This window comes from Ambystoma mexicanum, chromosome 7q (assembly GCF_040938575.1).
Source record: "Ambystoma mexicanum isolate Mex_15411 chromosome 7q, UKY_AmexF1_1, whole genome shotgun sequence".
In the NCBI taxonomy this organism is placed as follows: Eukaryota; Metazoa; Chordata; class Amphibia; order Caudata; family Ambystomatidae; genus Ambystoma; species Ambystoma mexicanum.
Genome location: NC_090941.1, coordinates 527698147 through 527723700, shown reverse-complemented (window position 1 = coordinate 527723700; position 25554 = coordinate 527698147). Strand labels below are relative to the sequence as shown.

At 42.7% G+C, this 25554-nt stretch overlaps 1 protein-coding gene across 2 annotated transcripts in view; it reads right to left on the bottom strand.

Moving 5' to 3' along the window:
- ERICH6B (glutamate rich 6B) overlaps positions 1 to 25554 on the bottom strand; it is a 2074788-nt gene that overhangs the window by 1710297 nt on the left and 338937 nt on the right. For both annotated transcript variants that reach the window (XM_069640454.1, XM_069640457.1), the window contains exon 3: positions 3534 to 3967. In XM_069640454.1, coding sequence (XP_069496555.1) covers positions 3534 to 3906 — 373 coding nt within the window. In that variant the 5' untranslated portion in view covers positions 3907 to 3967. The remainder of the gene's footprint in view (positions 1 to 3533; positions 3968 to 25554) is intronic.

Below are 25554 nucleotides of genomic sequence, written 5' to 3'. Positions count from 1 at the left end.
ACACACAAGAAGGTAGAAGAAGGCCTTAAGTCAGCCCAAGCCCGATATTGCATTCAAGCCAATAAACATCGTAGACCTGTACCAGGATGGGATGTGGGTACCCAAGTTATGCTCTCCACTAGATATTTACCTCGTTGGGTACATCCCTCCAAGTTATCTCCAAAATATCTAGGGCCATATGAGATCATACAGAAAATCAATCCTGTGGCTTTTCGCCTAAGACTACCCAATAACCTAAAAAGGGTACACCCTGTTTTCCATGCTTCCCAACTTAAGACATTTCATGCTGATACATGGGCACGACAGGTTAGACAGACTCCTATTCCCCAGGGTTCCACTCGAGCTGAATATGAGGTCGCCCAACTCTGTGACTCCAGGTATCATAAGGGCAGGCTAGAATATTTGGTTAAGTGGAAGGGCTACCCTTCTTCGGAAAACTCTTGGGAACCCATCTCACACATTAATGCTCCTGTCCTACTTCGCAAATACCACTTTTTCCATCCAGGGAAACCCGGAGGAGGAGCGTATAGGAGGGGGCATACTGTCATACCGCCGAGTTCCTGGCGTCTATGAGCCGCTGGCGACGCGGAACCTAGCTTCGTTCGCTTCGGCCACGCCCCCTATTTCCTGGTTCCCTTTTGCTGATTCCGATTGGCTAGACGCTCCGCGGCCCGGTGTTTTAACCGGCCACTTCCGGGTCACGGACGCGTTGCAACGCTTCCGGTTTCGTCCGTAGGCTGTGCTGCTTGCTACCTGTGGCTTTCGTGCTGCTCTCTCGCTTGCTGCTGGTCGGGTCCTCGTACCCTGTCTATCCTTTCTGTTATTCTTTCCGCTATACCTGTCTGCCTTTCCCTTTCTCTTTTGGTCCGCAGTATTCTCCCTTGCCCTCCTTCCATCTTGCTTCCCCTCCCACCTTCCCATCTTCACTTACCGCTTTTTTCCTTTTCCGGTCTGTTACTCTCTCCGCTCTTCCTTCGTCTACCTTCAGCATTGCTTCTGTGACCTCCCGTGTACCAGACTCCGGCCTGTTCCCCTGGACTGCCTTTGCTTGCTGCATTAGTACTTCCTCACTTAGCCTGTGTACCAGTTCCTCGGACCTCTTAATGGACTGCCTGTGTTTTCTGAATCTTCACTCCACGTGTTGTCTCCAGCCACTGCTACCAAATCTTACCTTATAAGAACTCCTGGTTCCACATCTCCAAGACACCCAACGATACTACAGGGGTTTTTTGTGCCTAAGGCTTTTTCCCCTCTTGGTCGATCCCGGGGGTGGGCCCCCTGTTCTCCCTTCTTGGGGAGCACGGTGGCTTCCTTCCGGGGTCGTCCCTATCTTCATAAAAAAAAGGTGTCTACTCGAAGAAAAGAAAAGAAGGGTTCTTGGAAGGAAGAAGAAGGTGAGGAGTCGGGGGAGGGGGAGATTTCAGAAGCTACACTTTCGGACGAAGATATCACCGATCCCGGTGACACCCATGAGAAACAGAGGGTGATGCCCGACTTCAGTGAATACAGATCTGCTGGCCATCTGAAATGTCTCAATGCTTTGGCACTATGATGTGGGGATTGTGGGTTGGAGGTGATGTCACAGAAGGGGTTGCGGGTGGTGCGGCAAGGTTTTCAGGACCCAATCATTTCAGGATAATTTATGTACCATTACAGGGCAAAGACGTAGCTCTACCAATTAGCCTCCACATGGAGGACTAACCTAATGTTGCAATGTGGTTTGATGCTAATTAGTCTGTATGATTATAAAACTTTTGTTTTTGGGGTGTATCTTTGACAGCGCCTTTCATGCAGTTTTGTTCCATATTCTGTGTGAATTTTGCTTTCCCAGCTGCGTCTGGATCCAGAATAAATAGGGTTACTTCTTGCTTGGTACACACTCCTTTTTTGGATTACGTTTGTCATTTTTATTGGTGAGTTCTGAGGCAACCCGCTGTACAGGGGCAAGGGCAATATTGATGAGGCTCGCTAGAGTAGCTTTCTGGAGCTGCCCAGGCCACTTGGCCATTCAAACCCTAGTGAGAGTGGGGATTGGCTGTGGAGGAGGCAAATTGTGATGTCTTTTGGTGAGTAGCTGTAGTAGCGATTAGTTTGTAGGTGAAATGTGGTTTAGCAGGCCAGACCCTTGGCTGTATCGTACCCGAACAGGCACAAACAGGTGAGGTCCTTGTCTTTTCCCATCCTTTTCTGAGGATGCCAGTGATGAGGACACCTAAGGAAGACTGATTAAATAGGTGGTGGGCAGAGCAACTGAGTGGCAAGGCCTGGTCACGTGACCAGCTGCCTACTCAATGCTGTCAGCCTCGAGCTGGCCTAGAGTCCTTAAGTACAGGCTTGGAAGGAGTGAAAACTGGAGGTGGGTGGAGCAACTGAGTGGCAGGGCCTGTCACATGACCAGCAGCCTACGTAATGCTGTCTGCCTAGAGCTGGTCTTATGTTAGCACTGCAACATAAATGACTCCCTGCCGCTGAATTTCCGCCATTTGCACAGCAGAGTGCAATAGTGCTGGGCAAAAGGCCGTATACAGATGTGTGCAATGCCTTTTGTCCTGCAGTTTAATTTTGATTATGGACACTGCTTAACATGCGAACATGGTAAGAGCATGATAAGCAGTGTTAACAATTACAATCAAACCCTGCCTGACATGAGCATGGCAGGCAGTGTTTTCAATGGATCCCTATGGTGTCTGTCTGCTTTATGCATGTTGTCTGCCAGACACCATAGGGATCTGATACATTTGCACCGCATGTAAATGCATGCTCGTGCAATTTCTGGAGCATTTGTTTAGCAGAGAGGAAGAAAGGCAGCGGAAACACAAGTTGCGATCTGCTCCTCCTCTCCACCATACAAATGATTGAAATGGGGCGTGATGTAAAACCATGCGTAAAAGCCTTATGCAAGGATTTTACGTATCTTTGTTACGTTGCACCCTTGATGAATATGACTCACCAAGGAATATTTGGGATTTTGCCTTTGTTATAGGCAAGGCTTTATGCTTGGTTTCTCAATTTTTCATTTTGACAAATAAAGTATTTTAACACTTTAAAAGAAAATGGGAATGGCTTACTGTACCAGTAATCTGCAATACACCAGCCCTACTCTTCCTCGTCGCAGTTCTGGATCCCCTCCCTCTGGCTCACCTGTTCTGCAGGAGGTTTTGACTAGTGGGGAACTGCTTGAGCTTTGCACGCAGGGTTCTTGGGGGGAAGGTTGAGCTTTTATATCCTCATGGACATGGCAGCAGGTGGAACTGCTACATTTAAAAGGACAGCATGTTGGCCCTTTTCCCCAGACATGGCTCAGCCACATTCTGGTAAAACTGTGATGATGAAAGGGCTCAGCATATACCAACAAATAAGCAAAGCATGTCACACTATTTCTAATTTAAACGTAGATAGAATACCTGGTATCCCTAAAGAGAAGTCGGTGCACACTCAACACATCTCCAAGTCACTCACATGTGTTTATTATTTGCCGGGCCATGGAGAACCGGAAGCGTTGATCAGTGAAAGCTAATGCGGCAGCACACTACCTCTTGTCTTGGTATCTGGAGAGTTAACAAAGACCGTCTCCAACGAGTCTGCGCTCTCGTCTTCGTCTTCTGTTGCTGCTGCGGACGAACTGACTCTGTCGGAAAGGCTTGCCCCCAGTGGGTATCCGGAGCTGACGTTAGGGCTTGCGGGCCCTGTCATGTTTTGGAACTGGGCCTGTTTCCGGAGGAATTCCTGTACCGAGCCCTTGGCAGTTAACTTTCCTGTGGCGTCGTACTCCTGCTGCAATTTGCGCACATTCTCGACGGTGAGGTTCAAGCTTGCGGGTGTGCTGTGAGGCGCCGGTTGCAGATGGGCGGTCGAGCGTCCCTCTCTCCCTTTAGCGCTCGTCTCGCCCAAGCGGCTCACGTCCATCGTTCATAGAGGCATTAAGTAGATGAGAATGTTGTTGGAAGGGGTAGCCAATTCATCATTCCTGCAGAGAAAGGGGACCAGAGAGGCAATACATCATTTAATACTGATGGGCCTATTGATTTGTTTGCTAAAACAAAAAATAAATAAACTCTGGCACAAAGATAACCTCATTTAGCCTGACATCACTCTCGTTTCAGAGCAAGGTCCAGTGAGACGCAGCAAAAATATGCACATTTTTCATTCGCGGGCAGAGGCGTAAGTGCAGTAAACAATGTCCTGACAGGTCCATCTACTCTGCAACTCTGACTTCACGTCAGCCCTCCCGTTACAAGGTCTAAAATTCGGCACGCGTCGACGTTGAAAAGCAATTAACACAAAGCCCCGTTCTGCGATTAACTGTAATTGTAAAGTGCTCAGCATTGGACACAGCTTAACTTTAATGTTCATAGGCCATATCACATATGTGCTGCACGTGTCCATAGAATAAGGCACATTCATTGTTTTCCACCATGGGCCACATTACTGTAAAAGCAAAAGCACCTTTAGATCAGGTACAAGTGAGGGCTAATTTTCCTTGGAGCGGAAACATAGCTGTTAAAATAAACTGGGACGTCATTTCATCAACATGCCAGGGGTAGCGGAAGTGACATCACACAACCCGTGACCCTCTGTTGACATCACAGGAAGTGATGTCATTTGATCCCACCCCAAAGTGATATCGTGGGAAGTGATGGAACACGACCTTTTACCCATTGGCAAAACAGGAAGTAGCATCACATAGCATTGTACTATATATCACTATAATGTGATGTACATTTCATACAAGAATGGATCCCACGCAATATGTATTGTTAAGATCAGTGTGTATAGGCCCATATTAACAAATTACTGTGAATGCAAGCAGACGTCCATGACCAAATGATAATGATGTGTTATTATACAGCACTTACGCTTAAGCGCTTCATATAGAAAAAATATACACCCAATGTCACCCAACCTGTGTTGGTACTCATTTATCAACCTCAGAAGGATGAAAGGCTGAGGTGAGGCATTTAAGAGCAGACTAAATCAGTGACTCACCCCCTGAAGTGTGCCTGAAATAAACCTTTAATGAGTCTAGCCATTATTATATAGAATTCCAGAAAGACACATTATTTGGTATTCCTATTCTTTCTTATTTAGGGTCACTGCTGAAAGTGTTAGACTTGTGGCACTCCTGTTTTTATTTTTCTTCTTTTTTAAGGGACCTTAACAAGAAAGCCAGCCACTCCAGAAGTAAAGGTGCTGGCCACAGACCAGGAGCTTGCATTACTACAAAAAAAATCCTTTTATTTTTTTTAGCTGTCGCAAGGGAGACCACAGAGGTCGCAAGGGAGACCTCAGAGGTCGCAGTTCCGACCTCTGGCGACCCCTAAATGATGTCCCTGAAAATAAGATATGATTCCGTTACGCCTGGTTTAACACATATTTATTTTTTTTTTGTTTCATAATTTTTTATTATTCAAGATACAGATATTATTACATATGTTAGCACATTACAGACTTTGAGTATATCTGGTAAGCATAGAGAATGAACAAAGATAATAATTTTCAACAAGAAAGGGTATAACCATGTAGAAGATATATGAAATTAGATGCATTAAATTGAACAAGAATGGAGTAGCAATTGTAGAAAGTACTGATTAAACCTGGATTAGTATAATATATATCTGTAATGAGTAACTGATATGGAGGTATGAGTAGAGAGATGGGGAGACAAGACTGGGTAACAGACAGCTGACAAACTAGGTACAGAAGGGAGCTAGGTGGAGGGGGGGGGAAATGGGTATAAGATAATTATTGCATAAAACTGATTCTTATCTTACATTGATAATTAAAAACAAGCATTATTACATAAATATAATCATTCGATTCGTAACGTATGCATGAGAGTGTATATTCAGGAGCCATGAGCCGTCGCATTGAAACAGTTGAGATAACATGTGAAATAGTGCCATTTAGCGTTGTATTTAGAGATTGTATTGAGATTTTTTGCCATGCACATTTCCAATTTGTGAGTTTGACATAAAGCATTCCACCATGCTCTGGTAGAGAGCGATCGAAAGTCTTTCCAGTTTGCAGTGATACATTTTAATGCTATACATATGAGTAGGTCGTATAATCTAGCAGAGTCCGATGGAATTTGTGTTGTGATGGCTACACTTCCTAAGAATATGCTTAAAGGAGAAAATGGAACACTTACAGAGAAGATGCGCTGAATACATTTCCAGATATCGTACCAAAATTTGACAATATATGAACATTCAAAGAACATATGCATATAAGTGGCAGGAGAAAGGCCACATGACCAACATTTAGCGTCGTAGTTCGGGTTAGTCTTCGCTAATTTATCCGGAGTAATGAATGCTCTATGTATAAAGAAATAGTAGTGTTGTGTAATGTTAGCTGAGACTGATACTTGTTTGATTTTAGAAAACAAGCGGTGCCATATGTGGTCCTCAAACTTATATCCTAAGTCAAATTCCCATTTGAGACGAATAGGACAAATATTAAATGTTGAGGTAAGCATATTATATATTTTTGAGGCTCTGACCTCACCTGTCATGGTTAGCTGTAGTAGTCTAAAGGCGTCTGGGGAAAGAATCTTATAGGAGAAATGATTTAGTGCATCAAGGCAGGAGTTGATTAACTTATTGTAAAACTGAAAGTCAGTCTTGGGTATGTTGAATAAGGTAGAGAATTGTTGGAAGGAGAGAATAGAAGGACCATCTACAATGTGTTGGATGAATCTAATTCCCTTTCCAATCCATGCTTTACGATTGAGGATCTTTTTATTTATGACAATATTTTTATTATGCCATAGTAAAGGGGATAGATGTTTATTGGGATTTTTAGTGTGGGGGAAGAGAAAGGATTGTAGCGCTGAAACGGATGCTTTAATAGGTTCCGAAATGTTCCTAGGAGAATACTTAAATATGTATATATGGTCAGTGATATCGTGTGGATGAACTATATGTTTCTCTATTGTACACCATATAGGGATATCTGCAGATTCGGGATCTGTGAACCATTGGCGAGATTGTTTTATGAGAAATGCAGAGTGGTATAGCTTAAAGTCAGGGAATTTAACACCACCCATTTCATAAGGTGCTTTGAGTTTAGTTAGCGCAATTCTTCTGCTTTTTCCTATTCCCCAAAGAAAATTTAGTAGTATGGAATATATAGATTTGAAAAAGGAAAGGGATAGTGGAACGGAAAGGAGCTGAAGATAGTAAAGTACAATAGGGGACAGCATCATTTTGATAGTATCCAACCGCCCCCACCAGGAGAGGTAAAGAGGGGACCATTTGGATGTAAGGTCTTTCAGGGTGTCCAATAGTGTTTTTGTATTGAGTTTGATGGTTTCTTGAATTGTAGGGGCAAAACGAAGTCCTAAATATTTGATGGATCCACTACACCATTTGAGGCCAAAAGATTCAATGTCATGCTTGAGGCAATAGGGATTTAGTGGCATAATTTCTGATTTTTGTCTGTTAAGTTTATATCCTGATACATGACCAAACTGAGATAGAGTTTCTAAGAGGTTAGGTATATGGAATTTAGGGTTTTTGATCAGGATAAGAATGTCGTCTGCATAAGCAGCAATTTTGGTTATTGAGGTGCCTACTTGAATCCCTGGGATATTTTTGTTTAATCTTATTGATTCCAGCAACGGTTCCAGTGAGAGAATATATAATAGCGGTGAGAAGGGGCAACCTTGCCGTGTGCCCCTGAGTAAGGTGAAGAATGAAGAGGTTTGTCCATTTAAATATATAGCGGATTTGGGGGCTGAGTATAGAAGTTTTACCAGTGAGATAAATTTCTCACCAAATCCGTGCCAGCGTAAGGATTGGAACATGAAATTCCAGTCTACACGGTCGAACGCTTTTTCCGCGTCCAAAGCGATGGCAGCATATCCTTGTCTGTCTTTTTTGTTCTTAGCTACTAGACTAATAGCATTCAGTAGGAGTCTAGCATTTGAGGATATATTACGTCCTTTTACATAACCTGTTTGATCTGCTTTAATCAAATTTGGGAGGGAAGATTCGATTCTATTAGCAAGTATTTTAGCGAAAATTTTGCTTTCTATGTTGATTAGAGAAATGGGTCGGAAGTTACTGGGGAGGGACGGGTCTTTGTCGGGTTTAGGGAAAATGATCAGTAGAGCTTCTGAAAATGATCCAGAGGTGGATTTTTGCGATATAAAGTATGAAAAAAGAGTTTTGAGTTTTGGTGTCAATATATGGGATAAATTGATGTAGAATTCAGTTGATAGTCCATCTGGACCGGGTGCCTTGCCTTTGCCCAGGCTGTGGATGGCTTTAGTGATCTCTGAGGAGGTAATTTCGCTATCAAGGTGAGAAAGGTCTGATCTAGGGTATGAAGTACGACTAATGTTTTTAAAAAAGGATTCAATTTCATCTTTTGGAATAGAACATTCTGGAGTGTATAAATCCGCATAAAATTTTCTGAAGCATTCTAGTATAGCGTCAGGACGGTGATGAGATATGCCTTGAGTGTCTTTGATATGTGATATTTGAACTCTTTCTTTTTTAGTTTTTAAATATGAAGCCAGCACCTTGCCCGCTTTGTTTGAAGTTTGGTATATTTTTGTTTTATATTTGAGTATGGTTCCTGCTGCGAGTTCTGTAATTTCTTTGTTAATTTCAAAACGTAATTTTATTACTTGTCGTAAGTTTGTTGAGTTGGTGTCTGCGTAATAGCTTTGTTCTGCAAGGGTGAGTTTCGAGTAAAGGTCATCTATATGTTTTTTCCTAAGTTTTTTGTTCCTACCGGAGAGGGCCATTATGTGACCTCTCATGGCGGCTTTGAATGCATCCCAATTATTGACAACCGAGGTATCACCATCAAGATTGTTAGCAAAGTATTGTTGAATGAAGGCTTGAACTGATTGGTTAAACTGTGGATCATTTAGAAGGAAGTTGTTGAGTTTCCATCTAGTAGCAGTTTTGTTCGTTTCAGCAAGGCAGAAAGAAGTAATAACCGGTGCATGATCTGATATGATAATATTAGCGATTTTAGAGTCTATAATGGATCCAGATAGGGTTTTGGTTGCAAAAATATAATCCAACCGTGATAGTGTATTATGTGGGGGTGAATGGAAGGTATAGTCTAGTTGTGTGGGGTGGGATAGTCTCCAGGTGTCGATTAATCCTGTCTCCGCTAGGCATTGAGTAAAAGATTTATGAGATTTATTTGGTATGAATATGCAGTTGGATTTTCGGTCTAAAAAAGGATCAAGGACCTGATTGACATCTCCGCACATTATCAGATTGATGAAGTTATTTTTGAGTATCAATTGTTTGATTGCGGTCCAGAAAGGGGGATCTGGTAGTGTGGGACCATATATGTTGAGAATAGATACTTGTGTGGAGTCAATTAAAAGTTTTACCCAGACCCATCTGCCATTTGTATCTGCATCTTGATCGAGGATTTTGCAGGGTTGTTTTTTACTAATTAGTATAGCCACTCCATTTTTCTTGGAGATTGCAGGACTAGAAATAACCTCTTTAACCCAAAGAGATTTAAGTTTCATAGATTCTTTGTTAGATAGGTGTGTTTCTTGCAGGCAGGCTATTGTTGGCTTATATTTGTTTAAATGAGATAATACTTTGCATCTTTTGATAGGATTTTTACATCCTTTAATATTCCAGGTTATACACTTGAAGGTCATTTAGTCAGATACATAGTGATAAACATGCAACATACGACTGCGATACGATAATAGAATCAGATCTTTAGTAATGTTGTTAAAAACATATATACCCAGGTAATGACACAAAAGGATTGAACATTGAGGGTCTGGAAGGGGAGAAAGGGGTTTGATCCCATTTTGGGATAATTTAGGCAATGAAATACAAAAGGTTGTGGAGATCAAACAGGACATAGGATAAGGATTCAGGAGAAAAGAGATAACGGGGATAGGTATCGCCAACTGGGTCGCCAAAAGGAAAAGAGCGACCATCAGTGGAAGAGGGACACCCGAACGGCATCCACCCCATTTTGTTAGAGCAATTGGGTTATAGCTGCATTAGGTAATTACTAGTATAAACATACAATATAATAAAACACCTTTATCACGAATTGAAAGCTAGACTTCAAGTTGTAGTTGATGTGCTTGGCGGATTGGAGGTATCCATACCATCACACTTTAGGGTTTGTATGAAAGATCTTAAATCAGCTGGATCATCAAATATAGCTGTGCGACCCTCATGTGTTATCTTGAAGGAGCATGGGTGGTATAAACCATATCGGATATTTAATTGTTTTAGAGCAGGGCGGAAGGATAGAAAAGTCTTTCTTCTCAGAGCCGTGCTTCTGGCTACATCCTGTGAGATATATAGTTTACTGCCATGCCAGATAAGTGATTTACGCTCCCTTGCTGTTGAAACAATGAGTTGTAGTTGGGAATATTCCAATAGGTAGAATATCATTGTTCTCGGCAGCTGACGAGATGTGGAGGAAGTTGAAGGTTGACCTATTCTATGGGCCCGTTGTATGTTGAATTTTGTGTCCAAGGGCAAATGTAAAATAGCTGGTAAAAATTTTTGTAGGAAGGTAATAGGGTCGGATCCTTCAGCACCTTCTGTTAAACCTGAAATGCGGAGATTATTGCGCCTGCTGCGATTTTCCAAGTCTTCTTTGTGCCTTTGGAGGTCTTTAATAGATTTTTCTAACTGTGCTACTTTAGGGGATAAGTCTTCAAGCACTCCAACTCTTTTCTCTACCTCTTCCACTCTGTTATTAACACCCATCCACTTTTCATCAAGTTGCTGTAGCTTAGTATTGGTGTTTTCCATGAAGGGTTTAAGTGCCCTAATTTCCGCTAGGATGACTTCAATAGCAGGATCAGAGATTCCTAGTGGGGGTGGTGATTCACTTTTAGGTCTTTTCAGGTTTGTTGTGGAGGAGGTGGCGTCTTTAGCAGAGGGTGCATTTTTTTGGTTTGTTTTATTTGTTGCCATAGTTGGAGATTGTAAAGTAGACTTTGTCTTTATAGTTTTTATTACTGCGTCAAGTTGTAGATGAGTTTGAATATGACAGCTCAGTGGATAGTTTGCTTAGTTATATTTCCTCCTTGTTATAAAAAGATAGAGAGGTTTGTTGATTTGAGGGCTTGAATTGAAGGCTTGAAGACGTTTCGCAGAGACTCTTTATAAATATCATTTAAGACAGCCTGCAGTATACAATTATTACATCCATATTGTTTGTACTATGTTACTCTTATGTAAAGAGACCAAAATGGAAGCATAGAAGAACAATAAGGCGTATACTACAGAAATTTTTTGAATATGTTTCACAGGTAATGTTGGTAGCAGCAATCTTTCTGTGCAGTGTATTATTTGAAGAGGAGTCCACCAGTTTAGTAATAGAGGTGAGGAGTTTGGGGGCTGGGGAACATTAATCCAGGCTGTGGAGCTTACTGATAGGGATTGTTGAAGCAATTGTGACTAAAAATTTGAGAATACTGTTTTTATTTGTATTGATTTTCTGCATATATTCCTCAACATTTGCTTTCTCCCCTTTTAGCAATCCCTTCTCCCTCCACTCCTCACCTCTCCACTTTCTTTCGCTTTGTTTCTCCTTTTTGATTTAGAATTCTTCCTCAGCAATCTTTTTTTTTTTTTTTTTTTTTTTTTTTTTTTTAGAAGTGCCCACCAGGTGGCAGCGTCGTCTTGGGCACCCGTAGTATTAGGCCCAGGCCGGCGCGTCACGTGAAGCGCGACGCCGACCTTTACTTCATGCAGGGCGGCGCTTCTTCCACACTCTCTCGGAGTCTTGTCAGTGCGCGATGCTGCGAGCCGAGCGGCGCCTCCAGCTGTTCGGAACGGCGCTGAAAAACACCCGGTTGTGTTCCAGTCGTTTCGCGGGATACGTGCAGGGAAAAAGGTAAGTTTTATTTATATATAAGTATGCCTAATGCATTTGTTTAAGAAAATTATGAGGCGGAGTAGCGCGGTCAGGCGGCCATCTTCTTCGGCGCTTAGCCACGCCCCCCAACACATATTTATTTGATCACGGGTATTTTTATAATTTGTTCAGGAGTGAGGGCACGGAAAGGGATTACTGTTTCACTCTTCAATTCCTGTTACGCCTGCAAAAACGAATACATGTTTTATAATGGCAAAACCCCATTGGTGAAATGTTTTTCCACCAGCACGTAGTTTTCATTCTGGTGGAAAAACTTAGCACCTGCTAAAAGCAAGCACATTCTATTCAAATCCACTGGGAAAGCCTCCCTCAAGCTCAAAAAGCGTGAGCCATTGAAAAGTGTTTTAACCTGTTTTCTCCAGGAATAACCCCCCCTCCTCCCGCCCACCCCACTCAGTGCACATGAGGCAAGTTGCATAGAGGGAAGCAAAGGGCACAGAAATGCAAGTGTGCGCTGGCCCATTCACACATTACAAAATTAGCCCATATGGGGTTTGCGCAAGCTTGTAGTAACGCTAGTGCTAGTGACATGTGCACAAGTGCTAATACAATCACTCATGCGCCGCTTGCGCTCTGTGATTTTTCAGCAATCCAACACAAGCTTTTCTACACTGGTATCGCGAGAGGAGCAGAGAGGCTTTGCTCCAATCCGTTTTACCCATGGAGGTTTCCACTACAGCAAATATGAAGCAAGCTGACATTGTTCTTGGTTTGCTGATTACCATTATAATAAATGGAGCAGACAGATTACGTCATTCGAAAAGTGGTGCAATATTGCTTTGATCCTTTTTAAATTAAGCAGCAAACAATGTTGAGAAATCAGTATTTCAGTTCCCCCGTCTAGGTTGAAAACGCTACACCATTTGGCGACAGCGGTGGAAGAAACCCCTTTCTGCTCTGCTCCCTATCATGCCAGGAGAAACTATCCACCCATGAGTTAGCTCTGCTTTTTCCCCATGTTAACACCTGCATTTCCCCCGGAGTCAAGCAAAACATGTTTGCCTCAAGGCAACAGGAAGGATATGGGAGCAGAAAGGTGAACGAAAGCCTAAAACCTAATACCTTTATCCCGTAAAAAGTAACCTAAGTTAATGAAGACTCATATCATTTGTGATAATACCAGAAAGGATTGTTTAATTGTCCACAAACAATTAGGGGAAAGCAAAACAATAACCTAACCAATGGGACTATTGCATGGACACAATTGGTGAACCTCTCCTGATGAGCCATTTAGGAATTTGAATGTTGAAACATGTGTTGAGTGTGTTAACAGAGAGTCCAAAAATAAATATCTCTCACTTTGAAAAAAGACCAGCATTGGCAAATTATTTCAGTACCAACTAACTGGCATAACTTCTTTAATGACCTATGTTGGTGCAAAATACAATCATCCCCTGTATATAAACATCACCCATAATTTAGCTCTGCCTTTTCTACATGTTAACACCTGCATTTCCCCCGGAGTGAAGCAAAACATGCTTGCCTCAAGGCAAGAGAGAATCATTGTGATTCATGCATTTTCTCCATTTTTAGGACCAGCTTGTGGCAATTTTGCGGGCCAGAAGTGCCGGTACAACGATTTTTGGCACCCTAGCCGAAAGGGCATTTTGCTGCCCCGTTAGTACCAACCACTTTGTAATATTTATTTATTTTTTAATTTGTATAGCGCACACAAACCCTCAGGCATCACAGCGCTGGAGAGAACCAGTTACGTGTAGCCCGGAGGCAGGAGCACCAATAGTAAAAATACGTAGTGGTTACATTTCGCATGTACTACATATCACATCAAGTACATAATACGATAGGTTAAAAGTTGAACAGGTTAGTCAAATAGCCAGGTTTTAAGGGCTCTACGGAAGGACCAATAGGATTCCTCCACTCCCAGTGCATGCGGGAGGGAATTCCATTGCTTGCCTATACAAACCCCTCATCGCAGATGCGTCCTCACCACTTCACATGCATGTCTTGACCACCAGCTGCAGTTTCTACATCATATTTTTGAACTTTTCATAACAAGGTGAAAATAAATCATTCTATGTTACACACATAATATATGATATATAGGCTGGATTCAAAATGTTGTTCAGATCAGGAAGGATCAGCAATACATATAGAAGCATGAAAAACCTATGATATCAGTAGAATTGAAAATTATTACCCTTAAACATCCTGTTCCCACACCCAACACATAGAGATATGTGTGTGCCTTTGTAAGGCAGTTTTATGGGCTTTTGTAAGCAACTTTATTTACATATCTAGGAGTCTATTTAAAGGTTGTTGGAAGGAGGCTATTGTTCGCTTCCACTTACCCACCTAGCTCTCTGCAAACATCCCCAATTTGGAGGCGGCTATGTGTGCCATATCTCAGCCTCAGCCCTGCCTCCACCTGCATCAATTAAGCCTCCACTAAGGAGATTGTCAGAAACTGTTGCTCGAGTCACTGAAAGCTAGAGGGCGGTAGTGGCTGTCAGTTTTGCTACTGTCTCTTTTAGCTCTGCTTGGTAGTCCCATCACATCCTCTTTACAAACATCAGGGATGGCAGAATAATATCCTCTCTGGACTGCATTCGCAGGCGAGTGAAGGAAATTCCTTAAGCGTCTCAGAAACGGAGAGGAGAACAGGCGGGAGCCTTCCCCAAGCAGGTGGAAAGCACCACCTGCTGTTTTGAGGAAATCCACCTGGTGAAAATGCTTTAGCCAGGCTGATGACCATTAATGGGCTGGCATTACGGCCTGACACGAAAATGAGGCAGTAGCTATGCCTTTCTGGCCAGGCTGCCATGAGGTGGAGTGAAGATGTGGTGAAAGGTTTGCTTGCACCAGGTTTTCTAAATAGGGGCTTTAGTGCACTGTGCCGTTGGGAGCTTTAACCAATCTTACTCCCCTAATGTTCATTAAAATGTCCCATTCTTTCAAACTAGTCCTACTGGTACTATTCAGTTTGCTGCGTAAAGTTTTGTGTTTCATTAATGTTACACCACTTCCTTAATGTACATGGAGGTACAGTTCTGGCACAAACAGTGCACGTGCTGTTCACAAACAGACAAGACATTACATGCAGCAAAAGTTGAAATTTCACTGACATACATGAAAGGTTCAGAATGGGTATCAGCGCTAGTAACACTTACACAAAGAACAGGAACCATATAAGGGGAAGAATTGAAAAGCTTCCATCACTCACTGGACAGATACATCATGGTCAGCAACACTGCTAGTTGCTATAACACACCAAACATGTACAGCATAGGAAGCAGCAGGTCCAATTGCCCTGACAGGCACATATAAGTCACAGTCTAGGGTGTGGTGCTGCAGTTTCCAAAGGTACAGGATTTCCACGCAAATACAGCACATACAGTTACTATATGCATAGGAACAGCACAGGCTTCCCCCACAAACAGAAACGGTACCGGAACATCATAGGCAGGACCAACACAGGCTTTCCTCAAACAGGTACAACATAGACCAGGCAATTGCAAGCTTTCCTCAAAATCCATCAGGAACCCTATGGGCATGGCCAGTAGATGGTTTCAAGAAACCGGTACAGCATGTGAAGGGTCACTACAAGCTTCCCTAACAGCCAAGTATACATACAGCATGGACAGAGCTATGGCAAAATTCCATCTGAAACAGATTCAGTATTTATAAAATAAGAGCAAACTTCTCTCACAAACATTTCAGCATGGGCAAGCGGATGTGCCTCACAAAAAAGGCAATGCATGCTTCCCTCACAAAAAGTGCACGTAAAGAGTGGACAGGCCAGTGCATGTTTCCCTCACAAGTGGGTGCAAGTACAGCATGGACAAGTCTGACATGTTTCCCTAACAAATGGGAGCATGGACAGCGTGGGTATGGCCGGACAGGCTTCCCTCACAGACACAGTATGTGCAGGGTTACTGCAAGCTTCTCTGACAGTTACAAGATGAGAATAGCCAGTGAAAGTACCATGCAAACAGGTACTCACACAGTTTCACAGGGCCACTGTAAGTTTCCTTCACAAATGTGCACAAGTACAGCAATGGTAGAGCAACTGATTGCAAGGACCTGTGCACACTTCACTCAAATTGGTACATTTATGGCACAAACAGGATCAGTTCAAGCCTCCCTCACACCCTGGTGCAGGTACAGCAAGTGCAAGGCCAGTGAAGGCTGCCCTCCCTTATAACATGTGTAGCATGGTCAGAGCCAGGGCAAGCTCCCTAAATAGATAGCTTTCACAGCATAGGCAGTGACCATACAGGTTTGCCCTTGAAAAGAACATGTAAAGCATGAGCTCCAGATCCCTGAAGTCTGTTAGCTCCTATGCATGTGGAGATCTCCTTTAATATGATATATGACCCTCTAACCCAATCAGCAGCTTTTACCACTGACAGTGTGCTTGCTAGGGAGTGGGGCAGATACAGGGAGTGCAATGTGCAAACATGCCTGCTTTCTCACTCTGTCTCATCAAATAGCTAATTACCAGACTCATTTGGTTGTGGGTGGAAGGGGAAGGTGAGAAATGTGGGGTGATGAGAGCAGCTGTTGCTGGCTTTCAAAGCACACACACAAGACCATTGTCCATTGCAAAAGGTCTCCACTCCCAAGTCTGCCCACTAGCCAGTCTAAGGCTGTCCAAGGAGCCAGCCAGGGAGCACCTTCGAAAACCTCTGGGCAGTGCAGCAAGGAGTTGGAACATATGTGACCCTTTAGAGCAAAAGTGCACTGCAGGCAAAGAGCCATCAGCGTCCATTATGTTCAGCCACTGATTATAAAAACTGGCTGAAGAAGCACACAAAATCAAGAAACACATCGCATTGGTTATTACTGTTCACTTGGCTAAGAAATAATGACTCTCGCAAAGTCTGGTCTCATTTTAACGAACACCGCAAATCACTTAGGCCATTGGACATAAACCCCATACCAGAAGGAGCGTGGCTTAAACACATAACACACGTTCTACAACGACACCACATTGAAAGAAAACACCGTTCCTCAGCATGGCCTAGAAACACTTTTCACTGAGTTCGTCTTCGAGGAAGACACACTAGCCAACATAATCACACACCTAAAAAGTTCCCGCGCACCCGGTCCTGACTGCATCCCAACGTCATCATGAAGGCTAACCCAACTCTTTGGGCAAAAATACTGGCTACCTTATACAGGCATATCCTGCTTTCAGGAGAGATCCCGCTCAGTTGGCGCAGATCCATTCTTGTTCCTATATTTAAGAAAGGAGACAGACTGGACCCATGCAACTATCGGCTCCTTGCCATGTTGGATGAGAGACAAAAGATCTTTGCAGCCGTACTACTTAAAAGTCTTAGCAGATGGGCGGAAAAAGCAAGGCTCCTAAAAATCTGCCAAACTAGCTTTAGAAAATCTCACAACAAACTAGCTAACATATGTGCGCTCCAGTTACTCACAGCAGAAACACTCCAACTTCAAAAGCGTCCATTGTTCTGCTGCTTTATAGATTTTAATAACGCGTCAACCTCATACCCAGACACTTACTGAGGCAAAAACGGACACGATGGGGCATAAACCTACACTTATTACACTACATAAAACACTCACACACCATGGTTAGCGTACGCTGATGACACTATACTCATTGATCAGACACAAGTAGACCTACGAAGATCGCTGGGTCCACTCGCTGAGTACGCAAAGAAAAAGCAAATGGTCATAAATATAGGCAAGACCATGATCCTTGGATGGTCCTTTAAAAACAACAGAGGGGAAAAGTGGAGTTTGAATGGCGTCCGCTTGGAAACCGTCAACAAGTACATCTACTTTGGCGTCCCCATCACAGTAAATCCCTCAGCTGCTTACTACAGTGAAAAAAATCACAGACAAAACCTGGAAAAAATGGCCGGCGGTTAGACACTACGTGATCCATCAGGGCAGATACAAAATCGAAGGCTTACTGGAGATTGAGTCACTAAGACAGGAATAGTTCCTAACTTCGCTGACGACAATCTGGTCCATTCAAAGATCCTTGCTCTACTTTAAATGTTTGCCCACATGACCAAACTCCAATGCCTTATTACATCTTCTGGGCATAAACATAGCCACAGAAAACATAAACACTTTCATCAAAGAGCTGAAATCCTCGGTCGTGACACATCTCGAGGCAATAGACCTGGATGTGGTCATTATTAACACTGATCCAAATTATGAAAATAATATTAAAATCAAGTGGGCCAAATGGTATACAATAAAAAACATTGAAAGACTACAGGGGTTCAGAAGGCATAATGAGTATTCCCATCAGAGTTTATCCGCCATGTAAACCACACTCCTTTTTAACCAAACTCTGCTAGAAGGAACTCAAACGTTTCATAATTTGTTTCTGCTTGAATCACCTCCCCACCATAGAGCATATTGGCTCCTGGAAGAACATACCACTCAAAAAACACACCTGCCGTCTATGCCACACCCAGGTGGAGACCTCTAGGCACCTACTGACCAACTGTACGTCCCTTAAACCACTCTATCACAAAGGGTACGGTAGATTTGTCAGTAACATCAAGGAGGTCACCCACAACCAATTCTGGGCTTATTTTTTCGGCGCTAAGTCCATTGTCATTACAGCAGCTGCCCACGAGATATGGAACGAAGTATCAAATATGTTTTTAAAAACTCATGAATTTATGAAACTTTTAAAATAAATTTTGTATTAACTTTTCTAAACATGAAATGTACTAAAACTGTTTACTCTTTTATTGTATGCATATTTTTCCTTTTTAATGTTCATCCTCCTACTAAATGTGCTTTAAGTTTATTTCTCATGTAGTTTCTCAAGTTTCATAAATTCATGAGTTTTTAAAATAAATTTTGTATTAACTTTTCTAAACATGAAATGTACTAAAACTGTTTACTCTTTTATTGTATGCATATTTTTCCTTTTTAATGTTCATCCTCCTACTAAATGTGCTTTAAGTTTATTTCTCATGTATAAACTGATGAAAAATAAATTAAAAAAATTAAAAAAAAAATCTATGTTCAGTAGCGCCCCCAGTGGATTATTAGTTGCTCCGGCTTTGCTTTTAAGTGCCATCAATTTGGAGGGTCAGACTTTGTTTTCCATCATCAAATTTCTAGTATGACCTTTCAAATTTTTCAATTTGTTTAATACTTTTCACAGTAAATATTAAGTTTGACCAGCATTTTAACATCAGAAATCTACAAAAGAAATTCCAGGTTGCATGCTATGCATTTACCATTAACTTGCACTTTTTCTTAGTCAGCATGCTTACGTTGGATGTTAAGCCTTCCCTAGATATACAAATACTGGCAAAGAGAGCGTGGCCTGAATATTATGGTTCAGTATTGCTTTGAAAGTAAGCACATAAAATAGCAAGTTAATTGGGCATCTTTGTTTTTTTAAAAAACATTTTTTATTGTGCTTAGCCTACAAAAATAAGCTTTTCACAAAAACAATAATATAGAACAAAAACAAACAGTAGACAGTCCTCAAATCTTGCAATACAGAGAAGCAGAACAAAAGATATTGCTGCAAAAATTAATAACATTTCAGCAAAAGATAACAGGCTGTTCAATTAAATTTAGCCGTAACCAGGAATTAAAATTCAGCTGATTTCCCCAAGAAAACACATAAAAAAGCATACAACGCCTAAATTAGTTTCACCACATTGCTCCACATGAGCCTAACTCAGAACATCTTGGTCAGTAGCTCTGCACCCAGGTAATGTAGCCTTGGGTCCGCAAACGCGGGACAAGCCAGGACAATGTGTTTAAGTGTTTTCACTGCGTTAGCCTTCCAAAACCTGCAATTAGTATTGGTTACTGACTTGTCCCACTTTGACCTCCATTCCAAAGTCACAAATTGATTTAAACAAAAGCGAAAATATACACCCTGAATCTTTGGACAAGGAAATAAGGACACATACATCAGGAGCTCTGATCGCTTCCTTCTAAACTTTGCATATTCCCCGTAAAGGGAAAAGTTACCCAATAGATCTGAGGTTTCAGCCCAGTCTGCTGTGAATAGTTTTCACTTTACAACCCCAGGCACCACCCTTCACACCTCAGGAGAGGACCCAATCTGACCAAGAATCTCACACATGGTAGTCCTAAACTGAGTAACAGTGGAGGCCGATTGGAGTAATGACGGCTCACCCAAGGATTGGTACAAGGAGTTGTTCAGAGGTTTTAACATTGTGGCATATTCGGCCAGCTTCCTCCATAAGGCTCTGGCCACCAAATAAATGAGTCCCAGCTTGTGTCTGACAACTGTATTGAGCACAGAATTGTTCAATCCCAGACTTTTCTTCCAAAGTAGCCTCTAGAGTGCTTTAAGTGATGCCTCCAGGTCAAAGGGGACAATACCAAGACCATACAGGACTATGGGCTCAATATTCTGGAGGTAGAACCTGATCAGGGGTACCAAGGAATAGTGACATTGTTGTAACTGTATTGCTTCATTCTAGCCAATAAGTTAAGAAATCCCCCTCTGAAGAGAGTTGTCCAGACCCCCTTAGAGAGGTTATTAGCGAGGTTAAACCCCAGGTACCTCATCGATGACACCCTTTCTAGAGGCTGATCTCCAACCTTCCAGATGAAGGCTTTAGGAGGTTTTTTGGTGGAAAACACAATGACATTGGATTTTTGCCCATTGATTTTTAAATTATTTTGGACAACGTAGTGATGGAATAAGGTCAATTTCCTGTGGAGGCCAATTGGAGTCTTATCAAAAAGAATAACATCAACAGCAAAGGCCAACCAGTGTAGAATTACTTTGCCCGTCTTGACCAGATTTGTAGTTTCCACCTCCCACAAGGCTGCAATATCTGAGACATAAAGGTTAAAAAGGGTTAGAGCAACCACACAGCCCTGCCTAAACCCCACAAATGTAAAGACAGGTGCAGAGGTTGCCCCCTCCCTCATCAACCTGACCTTTAGAGATGATTCGCTATGCAGCAGTGCCAGGATCTGTACCATTTTGAGTGGCACTTTCCACTGTAGGAGCTTGCTACACAGGGTCTCCCGACGTACTGTGTCAAAAGCATTAGACATATCTATGGGGGCCATATAGACTGGGCCCACCACCCCTTTTTTACTGCTGCATAGAGGTGTAAGATAATAGTGCCATTAAGAGAGGTCCCCATACCAGAACAAAACCCTACCGGATGTTTAGAAAGAAGGTTGAGATCCTTTATGTGGTGGGAAAGGTCTCTGAGCAATAGAGAAGCACACATTTTGCTGGAGGCATCTAAGAGGGCAACTGGTCTGAAGTTCTTCAGCTCAGACATGTCGCCCTGTTTGTAGATGGGTATGATGATGGACTGTTTCCAAGTATTTGAAATAATACCCTCCTGATAAATGCTCTTATAGAGAGCCAAAAAAAGACCCACCCATAGCTCCGGATCCAGCTTGAAGAGTATTGGCGGGATACCATTGGGGCCCGGTGCCACAGATGGCTTTGCCCTCCCTATGGCCCACTGTACATCCCCATCATCCCAAGGGCAGGCCCCCTAGTCCTTCTGGCCCATAGTGAGGGACAAACACTTGCGTTCGTCACTCGGATGAGCATATTTATTCTGCAGGTATACCAACCAAGTGTGCCCTGGTATGTCACAACCCTTGTCGGTGACAGGACCATTTGAGGTTTGCCTTACCATCGTCCAGAGGTTTGCGTGATTGCATGAGGGGTCCACAACAGGCTAAGAAAGGAGAATAGACAAAGAAATGATCGATCCATAAGTTTGTAGTACTCCTAGACCAAGTAAAAAAATAACCTGTTGATTCTTCTGAGGGAAGACAAATGCTGAAATCCCAGTTAAACAAATGGTTTAGCCAAGTCTTGGACTTGCGGTCTGCGACCCTACGCACAGCGGGCATTGGGATCCCCCACAAATGATAATGCCACTTTTGGCCTTTGCCAGCCACCCCTCCAACAACCCATCCAGGCCTTCTAAAAAGGACTTCAGGGCACACTTTGCGGGATTCCAATATGCGTTAACCAGTAAAAAAGCATCGGGGCTATCCTTAAATGTAACATTCACTGCCAAAAGAACTTGAAGGGAAGTTGTTACCTAGTAGTGACAACTCTTCATCCCCAAAACAATGGCAATGGCCTCAACACCCCCTAGTTGCCTTCTTGCAATAAGTATGAAAGCCCTAGAGCATAAAAGAGTTCATGTCCATCATCTCTTGAAGGAACAGAACATCTGCATCCCCTACCCATGATTGCAGCCCCCTGGTTAGATTAGAAAATCCACAAACATTCCATGACACAAATTTGCAGCAAAATTGGGCATCTTTGTTAACTTTGCAAGAAATGCTATATAATGCTTGCAGCTGTGAATTAACCCAGATATAAAGAAATTCAACTTTAAAATGGCGCATGTGCCCAAAATAAAGTCTATTTATTCATGAAGTCATTTTAAAGTTGCATGAATAAATATGTATACTTCCACTAAAGAGCAAATGCTGAAACAAGGTAATTGTGGGGGCCAGTGCTCAGAGTTTCCAGCATTGCTTAGAAAGTTATATCTACGAGGTTGTTCATACTAAAGATCATGTTTCAGAGGAAAGTGGCTGCAAGCACCGCACACTAAGACATGTTGTGAGGCTATGTGGATAAGGCTCATGAGTTCCTGTTTTCTGAACTTGCATGAGTTCCCTACACCAACCCCATCTCCCTCCTTATACCCACGAGATGTACTCCGCCTAGAACATGTTCTGCTGCCAGAAGTTCCAGGAGGGTTCTACAATGACTCCTGGCTTTCCTGGTGTGACTGTCCTAGTTCCGACCACTTTGTTTTATCAACATTTCTTCCTGCTATGCCACCGTGCTTGTATTTGAGACAGACTATGCACTGTGCATCTCAAAACACGTGTCAATAGGCAATGGCCCTGATTCCAAATGAAAGGAGCACAGCGAATGAGCTCGGTTTATTTGCGCTACTTTCAGAAATGCGGAGGTCCCCTTATTCTCAAAGGAGACCTGCGCTTTTCAGGAGGGCCTGGACAGTGGTGCGCTGTCCAGCCCGTTCTCCAGACACTAACGTTTGACAGGTGTGGTTGCTGGCAGCACATTTCATAGGCTCATCTCTGTGAAATACTTGAATGAAAAAAGGCATTTCCATCCCGGTTTGGGGGGTGGAAATGTTAGTGTGAGAGCAGCGATTTAAACCATTCCTGTCACACTTAAAAAACAATCATGATATGATACGTCATTTATAACGTGCCTGTACACGGGTGTTTCATGACGAGGTAAAGCATGATCCTACATCGATGTGTGCCTCCCCTTGCATCTGTTCCCCACAGGCACAGGGGGATGACCCTCCTTTCTGCACATTTAAAAGCGCATCCCATTTGTGAATTTGGGATGCGCTTTTAAATGCAGAGAAATGCCCCCAGATATGCGCAAATGTACAAAGAGGGGAAAAGGGCCTCTGAATGAGCGCATTTAAGATCCTCTCATTCAGATACCCTTTGAGAACGGACTCACTCCTTTTTTATTGCTCAGTGCATCTCCTCACTTGCACCCAAAAACGTTTCGCGCCCTATGCAATCTTATCCCCAAGGTGCAAACAAACCACGCGTGGAGGTATTAAATATTTCTAATCTTTAATCAATTTCCTGCGCACTACAGGCATTTCTTATAGATGTCAGTTGCTAAGGCGTGTGGCAAAGGTATTTGCTACTTTAGTGCAGTGCTTAATATTTTGGGAAGTGTTGGGTATGCTTCCATTTTCCACACTGTGCCCCAACTACTGTGTTCTCACTCCTGGTGTAGCGCTAAGGCCAACTAGAGTTAGACTTACTCCTGTGTGGGCAGTCCGGGATACACAAATGGTGCACACTTAGCAAAGTCCATGGGTTCAGCAGCCCGTCTCGCAGTGAATAGGCATGTCTATTAGCCAACGGGTCTTGATGCACAGAGGGCCAAGAGCATAGCGGGACTCTTGAGGAGTGGTCACACGGCACAAACATAAGAACAGGTCTTGAAAAGCTGGTGCTCACGATTTAGGTATACCTTCACACAACATGCATTTTATTTTTTTATTTTTTTTAAACTTTTATTTATTGGCAGGAAGTTAAGACAGGTACAGCACACATTTCACAGAGATATACAAGAGCCACAATATCACATTTAGGCATTGTATCATACACTTTTCAAGCGTTACAAACTCGGGGGGGGGGGACTAACATTCTGAAGGAGTGTGCAGTGCTCAGTGCGAACCCGGCGGGGGGCTGGAGCTCCACTCAACTTTGTTACTGTTGTTTAGATAGCTGCAGAACTCAATCCATACGTTTTTGGGGTGGGATGCCTTGGCGATGCCTTGGGGAGGGAACCAATGTATTCCTCTTCACACATTTGTACCCAAGTGAAGGATTTCAGCCACATCTCGAAGAGCGACGCTTCCAGCATTGCAATATACATCTTTTAGCGACAATGGCACTCACATTTAAAAATGTGGACTTTTTTTGTATTTTCACCAGCCCATATTCCGAACAACAAAGCTAGTGGGTCGAGGTCCACTGGGGACCCAATTATCTCTGAGAGCACTTTCGTCACTTCCATCCAAAACACACTCATCGCAAGACAGGACCAAAACATATGTATATGATCTGTCTCTTCAGATTTACATTTTGTGCATATGTGTGTCGAGGTGCTGTGAATTTCGCTACTCTGTGCAGTGTATAATAAAGTCTATTAAGGAGTTTATATTGTATGCACCGGAATCTAGCGTTAAGTGAAACTTTGCGTGTGTGTGCGCACATTTTGTTCCACATCCCTTCAGTAATTTCCAGTTCCAGCTCCCTAGCCCATACTACCAGTGGTTTGGGGGATGCATCTACTGATTTCCCCAGCTGCATTTTATACAGAGAGCATATTATGCCTCTGCTGCCTGCGGAATTTGCTATGTATTGGAGTTCGGGTGAGTCTGGGGGCTTGTCTGGGTAGGAGGGCCACATTTCACGGACTGCCGCTCTTAGCCTGAAGTATTGCAATAGCTCTAGTGCTGAGTTACTGTCCGGGTTTAGATCTGATTTATAAATCCGGGCTCCTGGTGAGGAATTTATTCTACCCAGGAAGGCTACTTAGAGACAAGGATACAATTGAATAGGTCAAAAGAAAATCACCTTCAAACTCTCCTTTAACCCTGTGGTCATGACAATTAAATACAGACACTCAATTTGTGATACCCTGTTGGGGTAGTTCCTTGTTTTTTTTATATATGAGGTGCAACAAAGTGCATTGGTCGATAACATAGATTTTTCACACATTTTCTTAACCAAACATACAGAATGGAAACACAAGAGCATAAGCCATATTGAGATCAATTTCTTGTGTATTAAATCAAGAGGTAAATCTCTTACTGTCATGATCTAATGGACAGCATTATAATGGATGCAAGTTAACATTTTCTAAACAAAGACAACAGGACAAATAACACAATGTTCTTTCAGATAACAATGACACTGCAGTGTAGGTAAAAAGGTGCGTCTATACCGGGGTGTTTCAGCCGTCTGCACGGGCTAGGTGAGCCTCGTATCTATCACAGCATTCATCAGGACGGGGTCTATATGTGAAGATAGTTCATGGAGTACTGTGAACAGGGAAAGGGAAAACTGTTCAGGAGAGTACTCAAGTGAGAATAATATAAATACAAATAAATTGTTTGCTGTGCCATGTGCGAA